Raw genomic sequence first — 23,231 nt, 5'->3', positions numbered from 1 at the left:
GCTGTCTCACCAAAATACTGAACCATAACTGTCGATCGTATTACTAATGTATATATTCAACATTACCTTTAGTTTTAACCCTTAGGTTTTACCTACAACACGTCTACAGTTCCAGAAGAACGCAGTTTTAAGTGCGTTGTCCCATTGCAGTGGGTTATTTTAAAACAGTTTGTTAGGTTGCGTGCCAATATCAGTAGAACATTCATATCTAGGAAATATTTAATTTTTAGAACGTGTTTTATCGTGGTTAGGATCATGCTTCTTTGATTAAGTAATTAAGTAAACGTATTATTAAATTGTGCTAGAAACTTTGTTAGCTTTTTTAAAGGTTCCTCTAAATTGGTACTTGACTATTTTTTTAGGGCTTGTGCATAAGAATGATAATTATGGTTAGTATTTTTTGTCGATCTTGAACCTAAACTTGTGAACTATTGTAAAGTAAAATACACAGCTATGTATTATAGATTTTTTTAAGTTTTTGGTATCATGATATCGTCGGCATTTCACAAACATTTAGGCTTTTCGACAGTATGTTTTACTGTCTCCATAGTGTTGACAATATGTACAACATATAATGGTTTACTTGGTTTTTTTGGCGATTCAACTTTGAATTTTATATTTTTTAAAAATTTATATATTTTAAATTTAATATATCTTTATTATTTTGAGGCTTTTCGTCAATAAAATGTATATAAAGTCGTTCTTTCTCACTCTGTGCTTAAGAGTTCTGTGTGCTCTGATATTATAAACCAGAAAAACAACCACGCTTAAGGCATCAAATCCGGTTGGAAGTTCTTTCGAGACATGACGGGTATTGCAAAAGCACTGAAGGTGAAGATTATTAACGCTTTCTGCTTAACAGGGCTTTCCATTAGCACAGAGACTCTACGTCAATTATAGTGAAAATCTGGCAACTTTCTGATGCTGAACATGGTTATCTCTTAGCCCAGAAACCTTAGTCAAGAATAGTGAAAGGAACTCCTGCCAAAGCGCCCAGTCTGGTTGGCAGTTCTTTTGAGACATAAATTTTATTGTAAGAGCATTAAATGTGTAGAAAGTCTGGTGTCACCAACAACCGCGAAAATGCGTTCGATTGAGTAGGGCACCAAAACAAATCACAAGCAATTAACTAAGTAGGAGACTGCTGGTTAAGAGAAGTGTTAAAATAGCCCTCTTCGAAACAAATATTTTAATCCATTGAATATGTTGAGCACGAATTCTTACCGCTGCAACGGCATATAACCCCAAAGCTCCTTTTATACAGATATAGACTCCCACTCACACAAATTCTTTACAAACCATCAACCATAGCTCATATTTCTCAAATCTACACTATCCTTATACAGACACTACGTACGTGTATCATGAGTTTAAGCACAATTTCCTCATCCAAGTCTCAGCACACTCATCTATATCCACCTATAATCTCACTTACCCCTATCATTCATTCTCAGTGATCACCAACAGCATCACGATGCCGACAGCTGCTCCACATGATCACGCTCTCTTTGTGTTCATCACACTCACCGGCCGCGATGTTTAAATCGCCGAGAATCTTAGGGGTGTACTAGATAACATAAAGGACAATTTATTGGACGAACCGCCGTGTGTTGAGACATATGAAAAACTATATTCCAATTTAAAGAATCTGCTTACCTGTACACGAAAATCCCAACAGACACAAAAGTCCTACAAAAAGCTCAAAATCTACGTAGAAAAAAGCCTGTAGAAAAAACATCCCAAAACCCGTCGCAAACCAAACCTTCTGATATTATGACCATCTTACCCCACCATACATCCAAACCACCCGTCTATCAAAATCCATACAAATACTTGATACAAAGTATCCCTCCCAGCATTTGCTAGCAGCGGAAATTCTTCTTAATCATTAAATTCAACGAGTTCCTGTGAAACGCCTCTTAAAATTAGATCGGTTAGAAAACATTGCCAACAATACTTCCATTTCATCAATGTTAACTAACTTCAATCTAAACTCTGAAATATCATCGGTGACAACTTGAGGCACCATAGGCACCACAATCTCACGTAAACCCACCGACAATCGAAACCTCATGTCTAGGAGACTTTAAACTAACTTTCAGAGGTAATGGGCAGCCAGCGTGAACAAAAACCTTTTCATAAAGACATTGATGAGCTTAATAAAGACTGAGATGAACTTTCCAAACACAGAAGGAATCTGATTAATTGATAGCAGTAACATTCCAACAAATTTCGTAGAGTCTTCACAGGCTCAGAGCCCAAATTCGCTGAAGGGGTCTTGAGAGGTATTCAGATTAACAGATAAAAATAATTATATCGCTCAAGATATGCCAAAGCGAACACCTCAACACCGTATGTCCCCAAAAAACAACTATCTATTTAAACTGCGGATATCACAAACCCTTCGCATACTCTAAAACAAATGGCTATCATTAACGTAGTTATTGCTCTCTTAGTGATTTATTCTTTATATCCAATTAAGTCTTAATCAAGTCTTACTCCAGAGTAAGACTTGAAATTATGCTAAGGTACCTTATATCACTCATAAGATTGATGTTCAGATAGATGTGTATTGTAAATTGCAAGATGGTTGCTGCCTGTCCTTGAAGAGTCACTATCAAGGAAGCTGCCATTTCTTTCGCAGTTCAGTCCTTTGTCCTAGCTGCAGCTATAAACCAATAAGTTTCCCATGCTGTTTGGCCATCGCATGTGGGTGGTTTAAAATAGTTCTAATTATACCTGGTTCAATTATGGAAGATAATGAAGCTGTTTGTTTAAATTTGACGTTAGTTACTGAAACGATTTTAGAAAAAGAAGCTTTGGTATTAATTGTTCTTTCTAACGTATCTATTTGTTTGTCTTAAGTAGATTTTAAATCATTTTGTTGTTGTTTTTAATGATTATGATGTTGTATTAATTTATTTTTATTTTTATTTTACATCGGTTTTTAAATTATTGTTATTGTACTATTTGATTTTGTTAATTGTTTTTATATCATTTTCTTGTTCTATTATTTTATTTTTTACATCATTTTATTGTTTTTCCAATTCTATATCTATTCCATATCTATTCTACTGGACATTTGACATAACTCAAACCGAAAATTTTAGTGAATATGAGACAAACTATTTATGATATTTAGCGCCACTTTTCAACTCATTTCCTTGTCTTCCTCTTCTTGTCTACGCTTTTTCTTTACCTCCTGAGCTTCTCTTTTTCTTCTTTTTTTTTAAACCATGCAGAGGTCCAGACGTATCAGTTACTAAGCATTTCTTTAATCTCACCGCTGTCACCAATGTTATACTTCTTTAAAATCAATTTTATTTAAACACCAAGTTGTTTACAATACTTTTACAGAATGAATATTAACTATAAACTATGAACTATAAACTTTAAAAACTCAATTCCAACTATTCTTTTTACCGTCAACAACATCTGTTTATATATTTTTTCTGTCGTTCCAGTCTTCATCAGAAATTTTAGGATTTTTCGATGACATCTCGAAAATTTTAGACTTCTTTATTACTTCTTCTTTTTCATCAAGGGACTTTCTTATATATAATAAATCTCACGGAACTGTCGTAATGGTATCATGTAACCTTAATAGCTTTGTTTAATTAAGGAAAAGGACAAGGAAAAGGATAACAGATTGTAATTTTTAAAGGCCAATTAAATTAAATTATTTTATTAATTTTTTGACTAAATTGAAGGTATATAATTAGAACTAAATATATAACAAAATACAATATTTACAAAATTATCACTAATAACTAGATATAACTTGTACGAATAACTGTACAAAATACTATTTGTGTCAATAATTTTTAAATGACTAAAAAACATCTATAAATAAGATATTTGAACGAGAGAGTAATGCATTTTCAGATAAAATTTATTTTGCTTCTCGATTAAGGACCCTCCTAATTTTATGAATTCTATTAATTGCACCTAACAAGGTTCAAATCCAGAAGAAAAAATATTTTAGAAAACTGTTAAATATAAACAATCTTTTCAAAACTCAAAACTATAAATTGGCAAATAAAAAAATGTTCATTCAGCGCCAAGATTATTAAATTTTCATTACTTTGAAAATAACGAAAATTAAAGTATGTATATATAACTTACCTAAATAGTTTCGTTATATGAAAAAGTATTAATCATAAATGGCAACTTTTTGGACAATGTAAATTGGAAGTGAAATAAAATCATTTTGATACAATAAAATAAATATTACTCTACTTTTTTTAAATGCACTATAAGCATAACTGTTCATATTTTTATGTATGTTGATATTGCTATCTTTACTCGTTATTTTATTTTTCCATGCGATGTGTAATAAATAGCTCTTAACTTATTATATAGTGTTGCTTAATTAGATTTTAACCCTTGCTAGATTCTGGTACTGTCGATGGCCAACTTGCATCATGTGGGTTCTTTAGAAGGACTGCAAAAATTTGAGGTAGTGCAGGATTACCAAAAGGATTAAATACTATTTTAATAGGAATAAGCCAAAATTAAAGTTTAAAACTTCGGAACTGTTCTCATAATACAAACATTAATATTTTTATTTTGAGAACGATTTCCGATGTGGAAATTGAAATGTCAATAAACTTTTTAATTGCGGCTTATTCACATAAAAATAGTAATTACTAAAGATGTGCCACAAGAAAATAGCTTTAGAACAATACCAAAAGGATATACAAGAAACCTACTTCTAATAATATATGTACTGTCAGTAACATACAACAAAAGTTCTTGAAAATATCAAACACTATAAAGAAAGCAACGTCGAAGAATATATCAAGAATAAACAGGTTTATAAAAAATCACTGGTTTGATGAAGAATGTGGAACAGAGTTAAAAAAGGATTATATTTGAGATTAAAAAGTTTGCGATCGCAAAAACAAGACAAAAGAAGGTATGCCGAACAATGAAAAAAAGTAAAGAAAATCCTAAGAGCGCGGAAAAGAAAGTATATGGATGATAAAGCAAAGCGTATTGAAGAAAATTAAAAGAAAAACGAAATAAAAAATTTCTACAGAGAGATAAAATACATTAAACTGGGTACTAGGGAAGAACGATGAATGTAAAAGATAAGCAAGAAAACCTGATAGTGGACGAAGACCATATATGTGAAAGATTTAAAGAATATTTCAAAGAGCTGCTAAATGGTGGAATGACTACTAAAGCAAATTATATTGTTTCTAAACCCCAAATAATAGTAGATGAAATACCAAACACCTTAAGTAAAGAAATTGAAGAAATAAAAAAATATGTGAAAAAGTCAAAAAAGAGCCGGGGAGAGCGGCAATTGTGGCAAATAACTTAAAATATGGAGAAGAGGCTTTACGAAACCAACTTCGTGAGCTAATAGTAGAAGTGTGAAATGCCGAAGAAATGCCCCAAGAATGAAACAAGTCCTTTATAATTCGTATACACAAAAAGAGAGATAGAATTTAATAAGCAAACTATAGAGGAGTATCCTTGTTAGAGGTAATATATAAAGTGCTCGCCATACCAATTTAAAATGATTAGAAATATATGTTATAGCAGAGTCTAGGAAGATTTCGCCAGGGAAGATCAGTTTGGAAAAACCGATCAAATTTTCGCCGATTCAAAGCAATAAAACACTGAAAACTTTTGTTTTCAACACTTCCACAAATTTTTCTTATAATTAATTATCACTACAGCTGTTTCGGGAGAGTGCGTTTCTCAAGTGAGCTATTTTTTTATGTGTCCAATACTTTATAGTATTTAACTAAATAAGTTGAGAAGGGGAGAACTGTTTGTCTCAAGCTGGTCATTTAGAATTATATCTGTATTTTTTAATTTGTTAGTTTCCATAGCTTAAGGCCTTTATTTTGAACGTAAAGAATTTGAAATTGGTTAATAAAAGGATGATTATGATCTAGAACGTGAAGTGCGTAACTAGAATCTGTTTTTCTATTATTGAAAGCCCTTTTGTGTGCTGCTATCCGTTTGTTTAAGGTTCTACCTGTTTGACCTATGTAAGATTTTGGACAGTCGCCACATGTAAGTTTATATACCCGTGTAAGTGCTTTTTCTATTGGCTCTTGTTATTTAAAAGCAGCCTGTTGTTTAAAAGGTTTACGGATACAAATAAACCAATGCCGATAGTGTTTTTATACTTTGATATTACAACATGAACGCATTAAAAATAAAATAATCTTGGAACCAAATATTAAGAGATATAATATGGACGTACTTATAAGTATTGTATGGAAATATGTATGTTTATGTATAAATTAACAAAACTATATAACATTATATATTGTTTATATTGAGCAAATACAGTGTTAAGCTTCGTTGTATATAATCAGGTGAATTAACAATTAAATAGGAACTATAATATATTTTTACATCAAAATAAATTGGATCTATTTAGTAAGTGAACGTTATATTATAAATAAAGACAATCTGTATTTTATAAAAGTTTACTTAAAGCCATAACGTCACTCTGCGTATTTAACACGTATACAAGAATATCAATTTTGTCGTAGATAATGTTTACTATAATTGAAATCAAATATAACAAAGGACTCACACAAAAGTCAAAGAAATGGTATATTTTTGTCTGGATTCACAGAAAAGAGTCTTACTCCCAAACGAGTAGTATTTAAAATTCGTTGTTGCTGCTTTTGATTCATGGACCTAAAATAATAGTAATTACTATTTTTATTGAGAATAAGCCACTATTTAAGTTTAAAATAGGTTTGTTTTAATGTTAAAATCTACTTTAAAATATATAATTGTCAATATGAAAGAGTCAGATAAAATAAAATTATAAGAGGAGCTTTTCGCTAAGTAACAAAACACAAAATTGGTTTTTGAGAACGATTTCTGAAGTGGAAATCGAAACGTCAAAAATAAATTAATTTTAAACTTAATTGTAGCCTATTCCCAATAAAAATAGTAGTTGCATTAAGATGCCTAAAGAGAAATGCCTTCTGAACAATATTGAAATAATAGTGAAATTAAATCATGTCATGAATATATCTGCAACTAAACGGTCAAAAATCAAAAATTAGTGAAATTGACTACACGCTGTATAAGTATAATATACCTAAATAAAAGCAGATATTGTCGAGTATAAATCATATCTTATAATGAATCGTATTAAGCACTCTTATTAACTACAAATTTTTAAGAGACTGGTATGACTATAAAAATAAATTGTGATATCAGATGAAGACAGCCATGTGCGATAGAGAAAAAGAGAAATTAAGAGGAACGAAAAGAAAAAAAACCACTTGTACATGATTTATGAGAAAATTACTTTTATAATACATTTAAGATTATTAAATCAAGATTTTACATTTACAGAAACCAGCCTTTAACATTTATTAACACATCAAAAAATTGTTTTTAAACTATATATAAAAATTGTTTCATTGAGCTATATTATAAATATAACCTTCTGTAACTAGATAAATTATGCACAACGTCAATTTCGAATCACTATTAATTACAAATTAAAAACAAAACACAACAACTTTTTTTTAATCTAGCAGAATCGAAAATTGTTTAAAGTCGAAGTATGAATCAAAAATGTTGTTTTATTTTGACCGCTGGTTTAAAATATCGGATTTTCAGAATCAATCAAGTTTGGACAATTCTTTTAAAAAATATAATCAAAAAGTTATTAAAGAAATTGCACAGATAATATTAAATTAAGTGCTTAAATTATTACATATCAATGATATGGGAAAAATAATATACTATAAGTTAATAGAGGATGAACGAATAACAAAGAATAACAATAAGATACATTATAAACGACATAAAGAGGCTGTTGTTATCTTTTGTTGTTACTTAAATAATAAATATAACTCTAATCTTGAGACCTTTGATTTAAGTAATAGGCTGAACAAATGTTGGAGCAAATTATTTCATAAACACCATTAAACATTATTTTACGTTTCATCACATTAGTCTATAAAATAGTAGTGTCCTGTTTAATCAAAATACGTTACACATTATTCGGCCTTTCTTTTACTAAATTTTATAAACACAATTAAAAATACTCCTTTAATGTTTCACGACGGGCCTCCAGAGTCCGATGTATTTCCAGCATTGTTTCCTAAGTCAGGCGATCCTGCAGAATTATGACAGTGACTGCAATGCAAACATACATTACATGATCCTAATTTCTTTGCTAAAATGGATCGCAGTTTTAACGCCGGGCCTAATTTCATGTGCATATTGTTTGTAAGATGTTCCTCAGTTAAAAGAGGGAGACCGCTGCCATCTATCCGCTCATCTCGGAACGTCTGCAACGAAAAAAAAGTGTAAGCATCACATACTAAGTTTATATTGATTTTAGTACCGCGTCGTAAATCAAATTCTCAGTAGATGGCAAGGTTTTGTAGAAAAGCCATTTAAAAAAGATATAAAATGTTATTAATAATAATAGATCCTAAAATTTCCTGTACAGGAAAAGTCTAATGTAATCGTCATTCAGACTTTGTTATGTTGAATTCATTTCAGGATATTATAAATACTATACATATTATACAGTGAAAATTGCACATATTTATGGGCTTCAAATAGTTTTATTACAATAAAGCTATTATTTTTCATCTAGACTTCTAGACATATTTATTATATTTTTTGTATCTTTTAAAAAATGAAATTTTTTTAATATATAAAAAAAGATAAGTTTGTTAGTCTTTTTAATTAATAAGAGCAATTTCCTTGTGTCTAATTTTTTAATTCTATTGTCCGGGTATAATATCCTAAAGATATCCTATACTGACCACGATACTAACCAGGATTAATATATATGCAATTAATTCTTTAAGGAAAAGTGGAAGCAAAACAAGGACCAGGAGAGCGAAGGATTTCCTGGCTGAAAAATCTACATACATGGTTCAACACAACATACGTGGTTGTATTTTGCAAAATACAGATTGCTATGATGGTCGCTAACATCCGAAACGGATAGGCACACTAATAAAAAACTGAAAACTTTTTTTTTCAATCTTCCACAAAATTTATTATACTTTATTATCACTACAGCTGTTTCGGCAGAGTGTCCTTCTCAAGTGATCTATTTTTGGTATTCGTTTAACTGATTGTATTAAGTCGGTAATTCAGAACTGTAGATATCTGTATTATTAATTTGTTAATTTTCGTAGATTCCAATAAAGATAGCTCAGGGCCTTTATTTTGAATGTGAAGAATTGGAAATTGGTTATTAAAATAATGATTACGTTATAGAAGATGAAGTACGTACATACGTAGTCGTTTTGTGTTCTGCTGTACGTTTAATAAAAGGTCTACCAGTTTGACCGATGTAAGTTTTTGTGCAGTCCCCACATTAACGTTTTTACACACTGTGTAAGTGTGTGTAAGGGTGTTTTGGGTCTTGTTGTTCTAAATATATTTGCTTTAGTTGTTGTTTGTTCTAAAAGCTGGTGGTATTTATTTTTTTTTATCTGTTTGGCTATTTTTGTTCATATCTTGCCTTTATATGTAATTTAGCAGTAGGTAGTGGCTTTTTTCTATGGTAGTGCAAATACTAATTTCAGGGCTTTTTTACGTAGTTGTTGTTTTAAAAATTTGTTTATGGTTTGTTCGTTGTACACATTGTTAACTGTTATTTGCTTAATAATATTCAATTCTATCTCGAAGTTTTTTTGACATGAGAGAGTAACTAATTTTTTAATATACATTCCTTAATATCTAATGTCCAATAATCTTAATGTCTAATTAATAATATCCTAAATTTTACATTTAGCCCATTTAAATCCATGATAAATTCGTATTACTTTTACCGCTTACAAAAAAATTATATGTGAATATAATTCATTCCTCTATTTACAACCTGTAACAAACTGTTATGATTTTTTTATTCTTCTTTTTTTCTGTATGTATTTTAATTTTGCTACGTTTGGGGATAATAATAAAGATATTACCTTTATAGACCTCAAAATTGAGTTCGACTAAGTACTCCAAAAATTAATTTGGAACACTATACAAGAGCCGGAAATACCGTACGTACAGAAGAGTGACAGAGAGACACAAAGTGAGTAAAGTACAAATGGGAAATACAAAAAGGAGAAAAGGGGGAGAACAGATCTCGAAACATTACGATGAACAAGGGGATAAAATAAGAAGATAGTCTTATTCCACTTCTATTCGTAATAATTGATAAACTACTTATAAATAAAAAAAATGAACTTAAAGACAACAACAGGTTACATATGTCGAACACCGGTTAAGATGGAAAAATTACTGTAGGCAGACTACATGATACTCACAGCGGATAACCAGAGAAAGATAGAACGAGTGTTTTGTAAAGGCCAAGAGTTACAGATCCTGACAGCTTAGGAGTAGGTACCTGGAAACGATTATGTCAAACGATGAAAAGTCATCTATTCTAGTGAAAAAGATCACTATCTGTAAGCAATATAAGAGAATGTACCATAAATGCAGCAGAAAGGAGAAAAGAGAATGAAACAGTCAAGAAAGTGCGAGAAACCAAAACACACAGAAAAAAAAATGGTACACACAGAAAGTGATTGATGAAACAAATTAAGATAATTCAGGATTAAGGAAAGGAAAACATCAGAGGGGGTATTGGAAGCCGTGGCAGAAATAAATAAAATATGGATAGACGCTAATAAAATCTAACGGTCTTATAGTTATAAGTAATGCGACAAGATTTTTGGAATATATGAACTTATTTTTTACCCCTTTTTGTTTTATAGATACGTTCTTATTATATTTTAAGGTTGAGAGAGATAAATAAATGTTTGGTTAAACCACCAACTCAAATAACTGCATTCGTCATTAATTATATTAGCCATAATCCCTATGCGGAGTGATCCAACGCAAATTACTACATTCGTCATTAATTCTGTTTACCTTAATCCCTATGCGGAGTCAACTTTCCTCATTATATTTCTCTAGAGTTTCTTCTTGGGCAATACCAATATCAATCCCCTGTACCAAAATCCCCTGTTCAAGTAGACCAACAACCAGGAGATTAGAGCACGCATCGGAAAAGCTAGATCCACCTTCAATCGGATGGGGGCCTTATTCAAGAGTCACAACCTCTCTCTTGATACAAAAATAAGAATGCTGCGATGCTACGTCTTCTATGTCCTTTTTTATGGTGTTGAATCGTGGACCTTGGACAAAGATATGTGCAGAAAACGGGAAGCATTTGGGATGTGGCTGTATCGGAGAATACTTAAGATCTTGTGGACTGACCGAGTCACAAATGAGGATGTCCTCAGAAGAATTAATAAGAACCGAGAGGTACTGACCACCATCAAATCTCGAAAGTTACAATTCCTCGGACAAATTATGCGAAATAAATCCAGATAAGCCATCCTGCAAGGAAAACGAGGTCCAGGAAGAAGAAGAACATCTTGATTTAAGAACCTCAGAATCTGGTTCAATACAAACTCTGTGCAGCTTTTCCGCGCTGCTACAGATAAGATAAAGATTGCCATGATGATCGCCAACATTGGTAACGGATAGGCACATCAAGAAGAAGAAGAAACTATTAATAATCCGCAATTTTGCGACCTATTGGTCGCTGGTTCTTCGAGAGTTGTCTATAATATCTATTTTTTATCTACCAAATGTAGGAAGGTGAGATTATAGTTTTAAATATTTGCTTTGAAATCATCGAACCTGCTACCTCATCCTTTCCCCTACAATCAGTTTATCTAGGTTTTTTTTTATTTTTCAAAAAGGCTTGAAATCTACTACTTAATAAAAAGTGATAAATCGATAAGTAACTTAGCAAGAGGAAAAAAACTTAAGGTTCCTGTTGGCTCTTCGGATCTGACTCTTTCATGTGAATACTAAATTATACTAAAATACTTCACACCGTAATATCCACTCAGTTTAAATATCTTAAAGCAACCAAATGATGGTGATTCATTGGTATTGCTTTAGAATCGTTTTAACAATATTTTCAGACAGAATGAAAACAATCTTATAAGATTAAGTATTAACAAATATCAATTTAATTGATTTATTTTTAATACATTATAATACACAAAGTTCCTTCAACTTGTGGTATAAAACACCAATTACCAATAATAAAAAAACAAGCTGTAATTCGAAAGCTTTCATTTCCATAAAAGATAAAACTAAATGTAAAATCACGTGCCTCTGAAGACTAATTAGAACGTCATTAAGAGCTTGCGGCATTGAAACAATTGCCCACTAACCATCTACATCAAGAACCACTGGCGTAGACTTATTTATCAAAGAGGATGTAGCAGTTATTAAAAATAAAAAATCCGATTTTTTGCAGTAAGAGGATTAGTTTATAATTAAATACGATGATGTTCTCGTAAATAAGAAAATAAATAACATAATTTCGTTTTGTCAAAATGAATTAAAATTACTTATAAATTAATAAAATTTATTTATTTATTAAGAAAGATAATTAACATTTAATACTAGTAACATGCATATTATTATTTACAAAATGTTCTCTAAATAAGAATGTATAAGAAATATAAAAAAACTAATACTACGCGTATCTGTTAATAAGAAAGTTATTATTATGACAAAGTTGTATAAACCAATTAAGATTTATAATAAGATATTAAGACGTGAAATTAAAGGTACTTTATCGACAAAATTTTATTGCCAAATAAAGATTTTCTTGAATATCTTCGTCGAATATTTATACGAGGAGTTTATGCATTATCTCGATGTATGATCATTGAAATCACTAGTTGAAGTAATTTCAAAAGAGTTAATAGAGTGCAAAAAAGTTTATGATACTCTCTCAAAAGTATTGCTTCATTAGGCCGAGACTGAGACGGACTCCTTCTGCGACATTTTGTGGTTCTGTAGCGTTTTTCTCTTCTAATTTCCTCGAAACATAAGGATTTTACAACATACCGAAAATTTTTAGATACTGCTATTTTTAATTAAATAAGGTAAAAATTAAAAGAAAAACACAAAAACAAAATTGTCTGATTATAAATATAAATCATTTAAAGCGTCTCGGACTCGAACATGTTGGAAAAACGACAGTGACGAAATTCATAGAAAACCAGCCCATTTTGTCAGAATATTTTCATTAGAAGCAGCAAAAACAACTTTTTATATTGTCTGACAGAAGTTGGTTTCTGATATATGTCTGACGGGTGAAAGTGATCGATTTTATAACTATCAAACAATTTATTTATACCCGTCAAACATTAAAAAGGTATAAGTCAAAAATTAGTCCTTACTATATAGTAGAGTCTCTAACGGTTATATTGGAGCATAACTAGAGTCTGACGAGAAAAAGTGATTTTGCAGACAAGGCCCGGTTGGTCGAACGCTAATCAAAACTTGATTGTAATCAAATATTTAATTAAAATTAAATACACATTAAATCACATTTTGAGGTTACGTTGACCGATTTATTTTATTCAATTTAATTATTTTGCATTTTAATTTTAAAATAAACCATAATTAAACTCTTTTTGATGTTAATTTCATGTTTTTATTTATAAATCAATAATAATAATAAGCGATTTTTTAATAATTTTGACAGCTGATGTGACGTATTTGCTTGTAATTAAATATTTGATTACAATCAAGTTTTGATTAGCGTTCGAACAACCGGCCCCTAGACTCTCGTTTGTAATAATTATAATCCTATAATTTGCAGTTATTGTTATTTAAACAATCAAAATTTAACTTCTTCGAAATATTATACCTAAATAAAAATATTTTATCATAGAAAATAATTTAAATAAATTGTCTATTAATAATTTACATATATTTGACGTATGCTCCGCAAATGAAATAATTTCAACGTGATTCAATCTGCACACAAAACATTGCAGTTTTTCGAGTTTTTTTATTAAATATTTGAGGCATACGTGTATACGTTATTACAACCACCACAGTTAATTGTTTAACACCAAAAATAACGAGACTGCACACGTATCCAGCATGTGAGTGTATATATAAATAAGCGCAATGTTAAGGAAATTTAAAATTGAATCATTGAAGAAGTCATATATTAACTATAATAATGTCCAGAGGAAATTATCTAAACCTTTTAAAATACAAAACGGGTTGCGCCCGGGAGACCGTCTCTCCTGTATACTGGTAAATCTGGCTCTGGATAAAATAATACGTATGTCACACCATCACAATTACCGGTTCGATATAATAAATTAGTGCAAATACTTGCCTATGCTAATGATATCAATATTGTTCTAAGAACGGAAAACGCTGTACGAAAGGCGTATGTAGCACAAAAAGAATTAGCTACAAAAATGGATTTAAACACCAATAAACACCAACAAAACGAAGTATATGACAATAAGCAAGCAACCACAAATCCTACGGCCACTTGATATGGAAAACGACGCCATCAAGACAGTGTACGAATTTACATACTAGGAGCGTCCCTTAACGCTGAAAATAATACCACCGCAAAGATAAACCAAAGACTGTGCGCGGCCAATAAAGGCTATTTTAAGCTCAATCTCTTTCTTAAATCCTCAATTAAATCAAGAAATATAAGAGTTCTACAAAACAATAATACGCCTACTCCTAACATATGGTTCATGGACTCTAACAAAGTTTAAAGTAGACGATACAACTACGAACTTTATAGATTAAGATAGGACGTCTGAGGTGGATAGATCATGTAATGCGGATGTAACAAGAACAGTTAAAAAAATGCTCATTAAAGACCCATTGGTCAGAGAAGAAGAGGAAGACCCAGAACAAGGTTCTTTGATAACATCGATGGAGATATGAGAAATATGGAAATACGTGCTTGGTGGAGGAAGATGATGGATAGGGATGACTGACAAAATGATTCTTGAGGAGGCTAGGACCAACGCAGTGTTGTAAAGCCAGAATGATGATGATAATGTTGTTTATCACCAGTAAAAGTAGCAAATTGTATTACGATGATACAAGAAAATAGCTGCAGAACAATATAGTGATATTATAGTTATAATACCTAGAGGGTTTTTTTCCTGAGAGCTATGTGTTATGCATTAGTCATACTGCAGCCAATTGACTTGGTATTCTCTAGTTAAGCTTGTTACTACTTCAGAACTGTGAAGCCCCCAGCTTGTAGAGGTCTGGTGGTAGGTAGTAGTGGATATTTGTGTTAATTAGTGTGAATCATTTGAAGGTGTCCATAAGGTGCTTACCGCATACGATCTATTATCTCACAGTTGTGCAAAATATGTTTGGCTATTTTAAGTTCTACGCCACTGAATCTGCACACCTTATCTCTATGAAACAGCTTTATTGTAAGCAGATATTCCTTGGCTGGCGCATGTCCAGCAAGGAAACCTCTCATGATGCTGAGCTGATTTCTGCCTGTTTTCCGTAGTTTTTTACTCCTATTAGATTTTGCAGTGCTTACCTGGGTATATTCTTCCGTAGTAGTCACGTCAGTATCAAGGATTTTATCTATTCGCGGATGGTATTTGTTGGCAATATTTAATCTTTTGTAATTATAGAAACTAATGGATTTTGTAGTTGATCCAGTTTTAGCAAATCCGTCAGCTGTTAAGCTTTTTAGCGTTTAGACAAAAAATTGTCCAGAAAGTACTATAGTCCTATATTTTTTGGAGGGTGTTAAAAAAATTATATTACAAATTTTAATGTAATAATTTGTATAGCGATCCGCTGAGACATTCTCAGACAAAATAAACTTATTTTAGAAATAAAAAAGTCTCCATGGATATGGAGAAGATATAAGAAAAACATTATCAAATAAAAATTGGGGATCCGACGAAACCACATTATTAAATATTTAATAGTCACTTGTTAGATCAAAAATAGATTATGCGGCTAATGTATATGCCTCCACTAATAACTAAGTTACCAAGCAACTTAAGATGATTCAGAACACAGCACTCTGCATTGCCACAGGTGCATTTAGAACCACACATGGTAAGAATCTCCAATCTCCTACAGGAGAACCACCTCTTACCGTACGAAGGAAGCATTTGTGCCTCTCGTAACTTCAGTCGTGAATAACAAATTCTCCCCAGTGTTTTGAAATACATTTACGGAACGTTATCTAGAAACTTATAATAAAGGTGGGTGCATTTAGAACCACACATGGTAAGAATCTCCAATCTCCTACAGGAGAACCACCTCTTACCCTACGAAGGAAGCATTTATGCCTCTCGTAACTTCAGTCGTGAATAACAAATTCTCCCCAGTGTTTTGAAATACATTTACGGAACGTTATCTAGAAACTTATAATAAAGGTGGGTTTCATACACTATTCTACGAAAAAGTCCAAAGAAGTTTAAAAGATCTGCAACTCCAAATTTCTGACCTCTTTTCTTCAAATGTAAAAACTCCTCCTTGGTTAATTATAATTTCTGAAATCAACCTATACCTGAATATTACAAACCCTCATTTATGTTAAAAGTACAAACCATTCTTCTTTCGTCTTTATCATAGATTCTCTAAACCGATAACAAAAATCGGTCAACTATACACTAAGAATCCCATATCCTTTAGCCTTAACTATCCAGATAGTCTTACTGCCTTATACGAATCTAGCTCCGAGGTCAAGTGGGTTACATCTCAACAAGGTAAGGAAAAAAGAAGACCTCCAAGTAAGAGAAGCTACAAAAGATGATCATACTACAATAGTCTCAAAGGCTATCTCCAGTGGTATAAAACAGTTCGTTAAACAAAAATGGATTAATGTGTGGCAAAATAAGTGAGACTGACTTATCGGAATTTAAATTAAAAGAAATTAAATCGGTAGTAAAATCTAGTCAAAATTCCTCGACTTTGATTAGGTCATACCAATATTACTCATAAATACCTAATGACTAAGGAAGACATTCCAAAGTGTGAATACTGTCAATTTAAAATTACTGTTAAACACCTCTTAATAGAATGTGGAAAATATAAAGTTAACAAACAAAATGAACACAGTATTAGTTGAACATTTAATACCAAGAACTTAATTAGCTTTTTAAACGATACGTCTTTATAATAATTTAATATAATATAATAACTAATATCGCGAATGACCCAAAAGGTTAAAACGACTATTGTTTTGTAAAAAAAATGTAATGAATTACTATTACTTATGGCATTATTATATAATCAGTATAACGTTTTACAAATTGTTCAATTTTAATAGTGTGTATTTTATAACCACGTATTGTAATTGTGTCAATTATCCAATTATCGAGACAACGCTAATCTAAAAAAAGCTACGTTGGTATGTACTTAATTGTTCTCTTTCTTCGTACTTATTTTCATGACCTTCTTTTATAATCTTAATAAAGGTTACCAAACAATGTTTTAGTGATACGTTTTGTTGTTCCCAGAAAAATGCATTAAATATTTCCACTAAATTAGTAGTTTCTAGGCGATTTTTATTTCTTATCAATAAATTAATCAATGAAATAATTTAAAAGATATCTAAATGATATAATAAGTACCTTGTCAAAAAAAAATATATAGACGCCTTTGCAAAGAAGTAGAGCATTTAAAATGAAAGGTAAAGAAGTTTTAACAGACTAATAAGAAAAAGAAGAATAGAATATGTTCGCGTTGTTTAAAGATTGAGTTTAGCACGCGAATCGGGTAATAAATGGGTATAGTGATGGTTCTTGAAGATCATGATTGTTGATGATATAATGCTTGGCTTGCGCCAAGTTATATTCATTTGGTATGTTGATCATTAATCAAATTGTAAAACATTGTAAATAATTAATGGTGTAAATTTTTTTAATATTGTCTATATAATTTAATTTTAAGGTATGTATGTTACAACATATATATAGCTCAGGCTTTAAAAAGATGTTATAGAAAATGCGGAACAATGGGCATACCAGTACAAGAGAATATATTACATTTACTACTTTTCACAGATGATCAAGTCATTTTTGCACAAGACAGGGAGGATATGGAATATATGATAAGGAAATTAAAGGAAGAATATGAATTAATTACTATTTAAATGGGAATAAGCCACAATTAAAGGTTAAAATACGTTTATTGACGTTTCAATTTCCACTTCGGAAATCATTCTCAAAATACAAACATTATAAGAATATACAAACAATGTTTGTATTTTGAGAACGATTTCCTAAGTGGAAATTGAAACGTCAATAAACGTATTTTAACCTTTAATTGTGGCTTATTCCCATTTAAATAGTAATTAATTTAAAATGCCACAAGAAAATAGCTTCAGAACAATATGAAGAATATGAACTTTGGGGACTCAAGATAAATATGTGCAAGACCGAATACTTACGTATTGGACCCGAGGTTGCAGATTTGAACTTAAGTTTAGAAGAAGAGACTATTAAGAGTTGTAAGACTTTTAAGTATTTAGGGTCAATGATTAGCCGAGATGGTACTTTTATGAAAGATATAGAAATGAAAATAGTACGGGGAAAACAAGCCACAAGAGCACTTCATGGAGTGATATGGAACAACACTCTAACCAAAGAAAACAAAAAGAGGATCTTTCAAAGCATAGTGATGAATATTACCCTATATGGAGCGGAAGTATGGCCAATGACAACAACAATACGAAATAAAATAAGAACAGTTGAACTGGACTTTATGAGAAGATGTCTACAAATCACAAGAGCGGATAGAATAAGAACGGAGGAAATATGGAACAGAATGGAAGTAAAATGCTCAATTACAAAAAAGTTGGAAAACAGAGCCCTGCAGTGGTACGGACATGTACAAAGAATGCCAGAGCTTAGGTGGCCGAAAAGAATATTAAACTGGGACCCACCGGAAAGAAGACGGAGAGGAAGACCTGCTACAAGATGGAAAACATACGTCGAAAATGCTATGATAGATAGAGACCTCAGAGAAGGTGACTGGGACAATAGAGTGCTGTGGAGGACGAAAACGGCGAACTCATAATGGGAAAAGCCGAAGAAGAAGAAGAAGAAGGTATGTATGTAATAATTTCAAATTTTTTCATTAGGAAAGTATTTGCTATTGTACAAAAAGTATATTTATATTAGTTTAGTTTTCATAGTATTAATTTTTAAATCTCAAAATATATATGTTTGTATACTTTCAATAGTATAGGTTACTAGTGACTGCCTTAAATTAATTTCAAGAATTTTATCTTAATTTTATGGTCATCAGCAAAAATAAAATTAGAGACGTCCAACTGCTTATCAAGAATACACCAGTGGACCAAGTAAAACAGTTTACCTATCTTGGAACAATGGTAAACGAACATTGGGAACACTCGCAAGGAGTAGAATGTAGAATAGAGAAGGCTAGAATTGCATATAACAGCATGGCCAAACTCTTGAATGGCCACAACCTTAATCTGAAGATGAAACTAAGGCTCCTACGATGTTAGACAACATTAATGTAACTTTACTCTCTGAAAAAACGATACGAATAAAATAAAGATAGACCAAGAGATGTCCAAGGGGTTTGTGATAGACAAAGGACTCAAACAAGAATGCTGTCCGTCCCCTACTTTGTTTAAAATCTACTTGAAGCAAATATTGAATACGTGAAAAAGAAAATTTACTCGTAGTGGTATGGGAATTCATCTAAACGACATCACATTTTACACACTATGCTTGGGAGATGACTAAATAGTCTTGGATCGGGACTACGAAGATCTAGAATATATGATACGCATACTTATTTGGGAATATTAGAAAGTGGGGCTTATAAGTAAATAACATGTATATAGCATGTATATAGGAGGAGAACATCAAAATCTAATTTTATAAGAGCAACAAGAACAAATAAATCACTGTAAAATTTATAAATATCTAGACTTACACATAACCAATGAATACAATCTTAATGAGAGGTTAAACACAGAAAGAACTCATAAAGACAAGTCATTCGCCAATTAAACAGCATACTGTGGAATAAAACAATTTAAAAAAGATAATCACAGAATCTATAATAGCTTTGTCAAAATCATTGTTGTATATAAATGCAAAATGTGGCCACTAAAGGAGAAAGCCATAAAGACTTTAGAATCAACAGAAATGGATTATTGGAGGAGAGCGGCCAGTAACTCATGATTAGAGGATTAGAGGATTAGGAAACAACAGAGGATTAGGAAACATGATTAGACGATTAGGAAACGAGAGAATTCAAGAATTCATGAGCGTCATGTCAACATCGACTAACAGAGGGCATCAGAATCAACCAACTAAGATGATACGGGCACGTACAAAGAGTTGATGTCAGTAGAATCCCAAAAAAAGTATTAAACTGAAAACGGCAGTAATTTGGAAAAAAAGAGTCGACAAGGATATAAAAGCGAGAGGAAAAGAAGAGTATGTTCTAAATGACTGAAACTAGTGAAAGCTAGAAATCAGAAAACAGCAAAGAACGATATAAACTGATTTTTGTATGTACGTATAACTTACACTAATAATTATCCCATATATTAAGAAATTTCAATCTCATCTCAAAGACAATCTCATCTCAGAAAACTAAAACAATAGTAATCAGCAAAGAACCAACCAGATGTAAAATAGAAATCAATGGCATCAGTATTGAACAAGTATTGGAAATAAAATACCTTGGAATTACACTGTCCAGTTGTGGGGACCTGGACAAAGAAGTGAGATACCAAGTATAAAAAACAAATAGACTGGCAGGCCTTAATAACACTATATGGCGAAACAGACACATTAACACTAAGATAGAGTCAAGAAATTATAAAGCGAGTGTAAGACCAATAATGACATATGCCTCAGAAACAAGAAACGACACAGCTACAACCCAAAGGCTACTGGAAACGGCAGAGATGAGAGTACTGATAAGAATTAAAGGAAATACGATGGAAAATCGAAAGAGAAGTAAAAATATTAGAAGAAAATGTAACGTACAGTGTATAAAAAAATGGACACAAAATAAGAAAAAAGAATGAAATAATCACACAAGCCGAATGGGGGAGGTCAAAATAGCAAGAGATAAGCCCCCAATCGGCAGAAGAAGTATCGGACGACCACGCAAAAGATTAGGTGACAACCTTCCATAGAGGTATTAATCCACCAATAAATAAGCAGAAATGCTTATAAAAGGGAAGAAGAAGAAGATTATGAAATTTGTGACTACAAGTTAAATTGTCATATTCTTGTTTATATATTTAATGGGATCGTGATTTAACTGGATATTAATTGTAATACTTAATTAATTTTATTTTAAAATTAATTTTATCCAAATTTAAAGTGAATTTTTAGAATAATGATATTCTTAGATTTATTATCAATTTTAAAATAAGTTAGTTGATTCCTTCTAATGAGTTGACACTTCCATGTATCCATTAGAAGATTAAAAATGTATTCTAAAATCTTGCGGTTCTTTCAGTGCTTATTTTTTTTTGTCTTCAAGCGTCAATAAGAAGATTAATATACAATTTTAGTTAGATAACCTGATGTGAAATTATATCGAACCCATTAAGGATGAGATTTAATAGACATGTTTTATTTTAAGCCGATGGGAGAGTTCTGAAAGTAAAGATACCTTTTGACAACATAATAAACACATTTTAAGAGCAGTTGAAAACAAATGATGTCAAAAATGTCTACGTGGTTAATATGAGAAGTTTTATAGTTTTGAATTAACTTAAATATAGTCATTTCCATAAGATTTATTACAACGAACATAACCGTAAGAGAGTAAAGAAAGTGTGTGGCTCTGTTTTCCGTAATGTGCATGCTTTGATAAAGTGTAGTGTAAAAGACTCATATATTAATTAGGAAATTTTTTTTTCAGTAAATAGATACAATTATTTAAATTATATAATATATAATTATATAATTATTTAAGTTATACTAGAAGGAAACGTACAGGGCAAAAGATCAGTAGGAAGACGCCAGAACTCGTGGCTGAAAGACCTGAGGAGATGGTTCGACCGCTCATCCGCAGAAATCTGTCGCGCAGCAGTTTTCCAAACTACAATTGCCATTTGCCGTCACCTTTAAAAGGAGACGGCGCCATGAGAAGAGGAGATTTAAATTATAAATTTTTAAACTTTTAGGATTAAGCAGGAAGAAGTTTAAGCAGTTCTAAAAGAAGCTAATGCAGGTATACCGAAAGGTAGTAAAGTGTTAGAGCCGGCTCTCTATCCAGTATATATAAATATATTATGTTCCTAAATTACTACATACTACAATAGCCACAGTTTCATTATACCAGTTATGGCCTATGGAATTAAGACCGTAATAGTTACAGAGTTATCAGCCAATATATTAAGAACAGCACATGGTATGTATGTTAGGAGTTTCTGTAAGAGAACGTATACGAAATAAGAACGTGCGAAACAGGACGAAGATGAAAGATGTCATTGGAAGAATTGTGCAAATGAAATGGAGCTGGTTAACAAAATAAAAAAAGAGAAACTGGCACAAAATAGCTTAAAACAGAAAATATTGAAGAACTCATGGGGACGCCTTTATGTAGAAGTAGATTTAAATAGGCAAAAGAAGAAGACAATAGCCAACATTTGCTGATGATACTGACGTTCTAGTTCTGTGCTAATATTATCAAGAACTAACAACAAAACTACAAACCATAAACTTCTTAATAAGGATTCGTATAATTTTCATCGTCGGTCATGTAGTCAAGCAGACCAGGTTAATCACTGTAATCTAGTTCTAGTGGATTGATATCGATGTTTCAAACTTTGGACAGAACACAAAAAGACTAACGTAATTAAATAAAATCTAAATTAATCTGCTACTTAGACCAAAATACGCTAGTGTATTTGATCGACCTGATGGATCAGTGGGGTATGCGTTTCGGTATTCCTAAGTTCATCAATCCCTACCAGACAAGCGTGTATGCTTTAAAAACTAAAATATAGAATAATTTTCTTTATTTGTATTAAAATATAGAGATATTCTTGGACCAAAAGATAATTTGAGACATCATCATCATTCTCCTTGCCTTTGTCCCTATGTGGGGTATTATTCCCTAACTACATTTCTTCATAAGTTTTTCATCTTGGGTCATTTCAATATTAATACCTTTTACCGACATTTTATGCCCTAGTGTCTCCCCCTAAGTCTTTTTATTTTTCCCCTTCTACTATTTTCAGGAGCCCGCAGATCAGCAGTTTTTCGTATAGGGTGATTAACGTCTTTACGTTGAACATGACCAAACCATCTTAACCTGTCTTCTTATCTTCGCACTTATTGGTACCACCCATAGAATTTCCCTAATATACTTATTTCTAATTTTATCCTTTTTTGTCACTCCACTCCTCTATA

The 23,231-nt window shown here is 31.5% G+C and overlaps 1 protein-coding gene across 15 annotated transcripts in view; it reads right to left on the bottom strand.

Moving 5' to 3' along the window:
• Positions 1-3,675: 3,675 nt before the first annotated feature.
• The window catches only part of Samuel (SAM-motif ubiquitously expressed punctatedly localized protein), a 626,277-nt gene continuing 606,721 nt past the window's right edge, over positions 3,676-23,231 (bottom strand). For all 15 annotated transcript variants that reach the window (XM_072529705.1, XM_072529707.1, XM_072529706.1 and 12 more), the window contains one exon: positions 3,676-8,291. In XM_072529705.1, coding sequence (XP_072385806.1) covers positions 8,058-8,291 — 234 coding nt within the window. In that variant the 3' untranslated portion in view covers positions 3,676-8,057. The remainder of the gene's footprint in view (positions 8,292-23,231) is intronic.

The sequence above is a fragment of the Diabrotica undecimpunctata genome, chromosome 4 (assembly GCF_040954645.1).
Source record: "Diabrotica undecimpunctata isolate CICGRU chromosome 4, icDiaUnde3, whole genome shotgun sequence".
NCBI lineage: Eukaryota > Metazoa > Arthropoda > Insecta > Coleoptera > Chrysomelidae > Diabrotica > Diabrotica undecimpunctata.
Note: the sequence above shows the minus strand (reverse complement) of the source record. Positions and strands in the feature narration are given on the sequence as shown.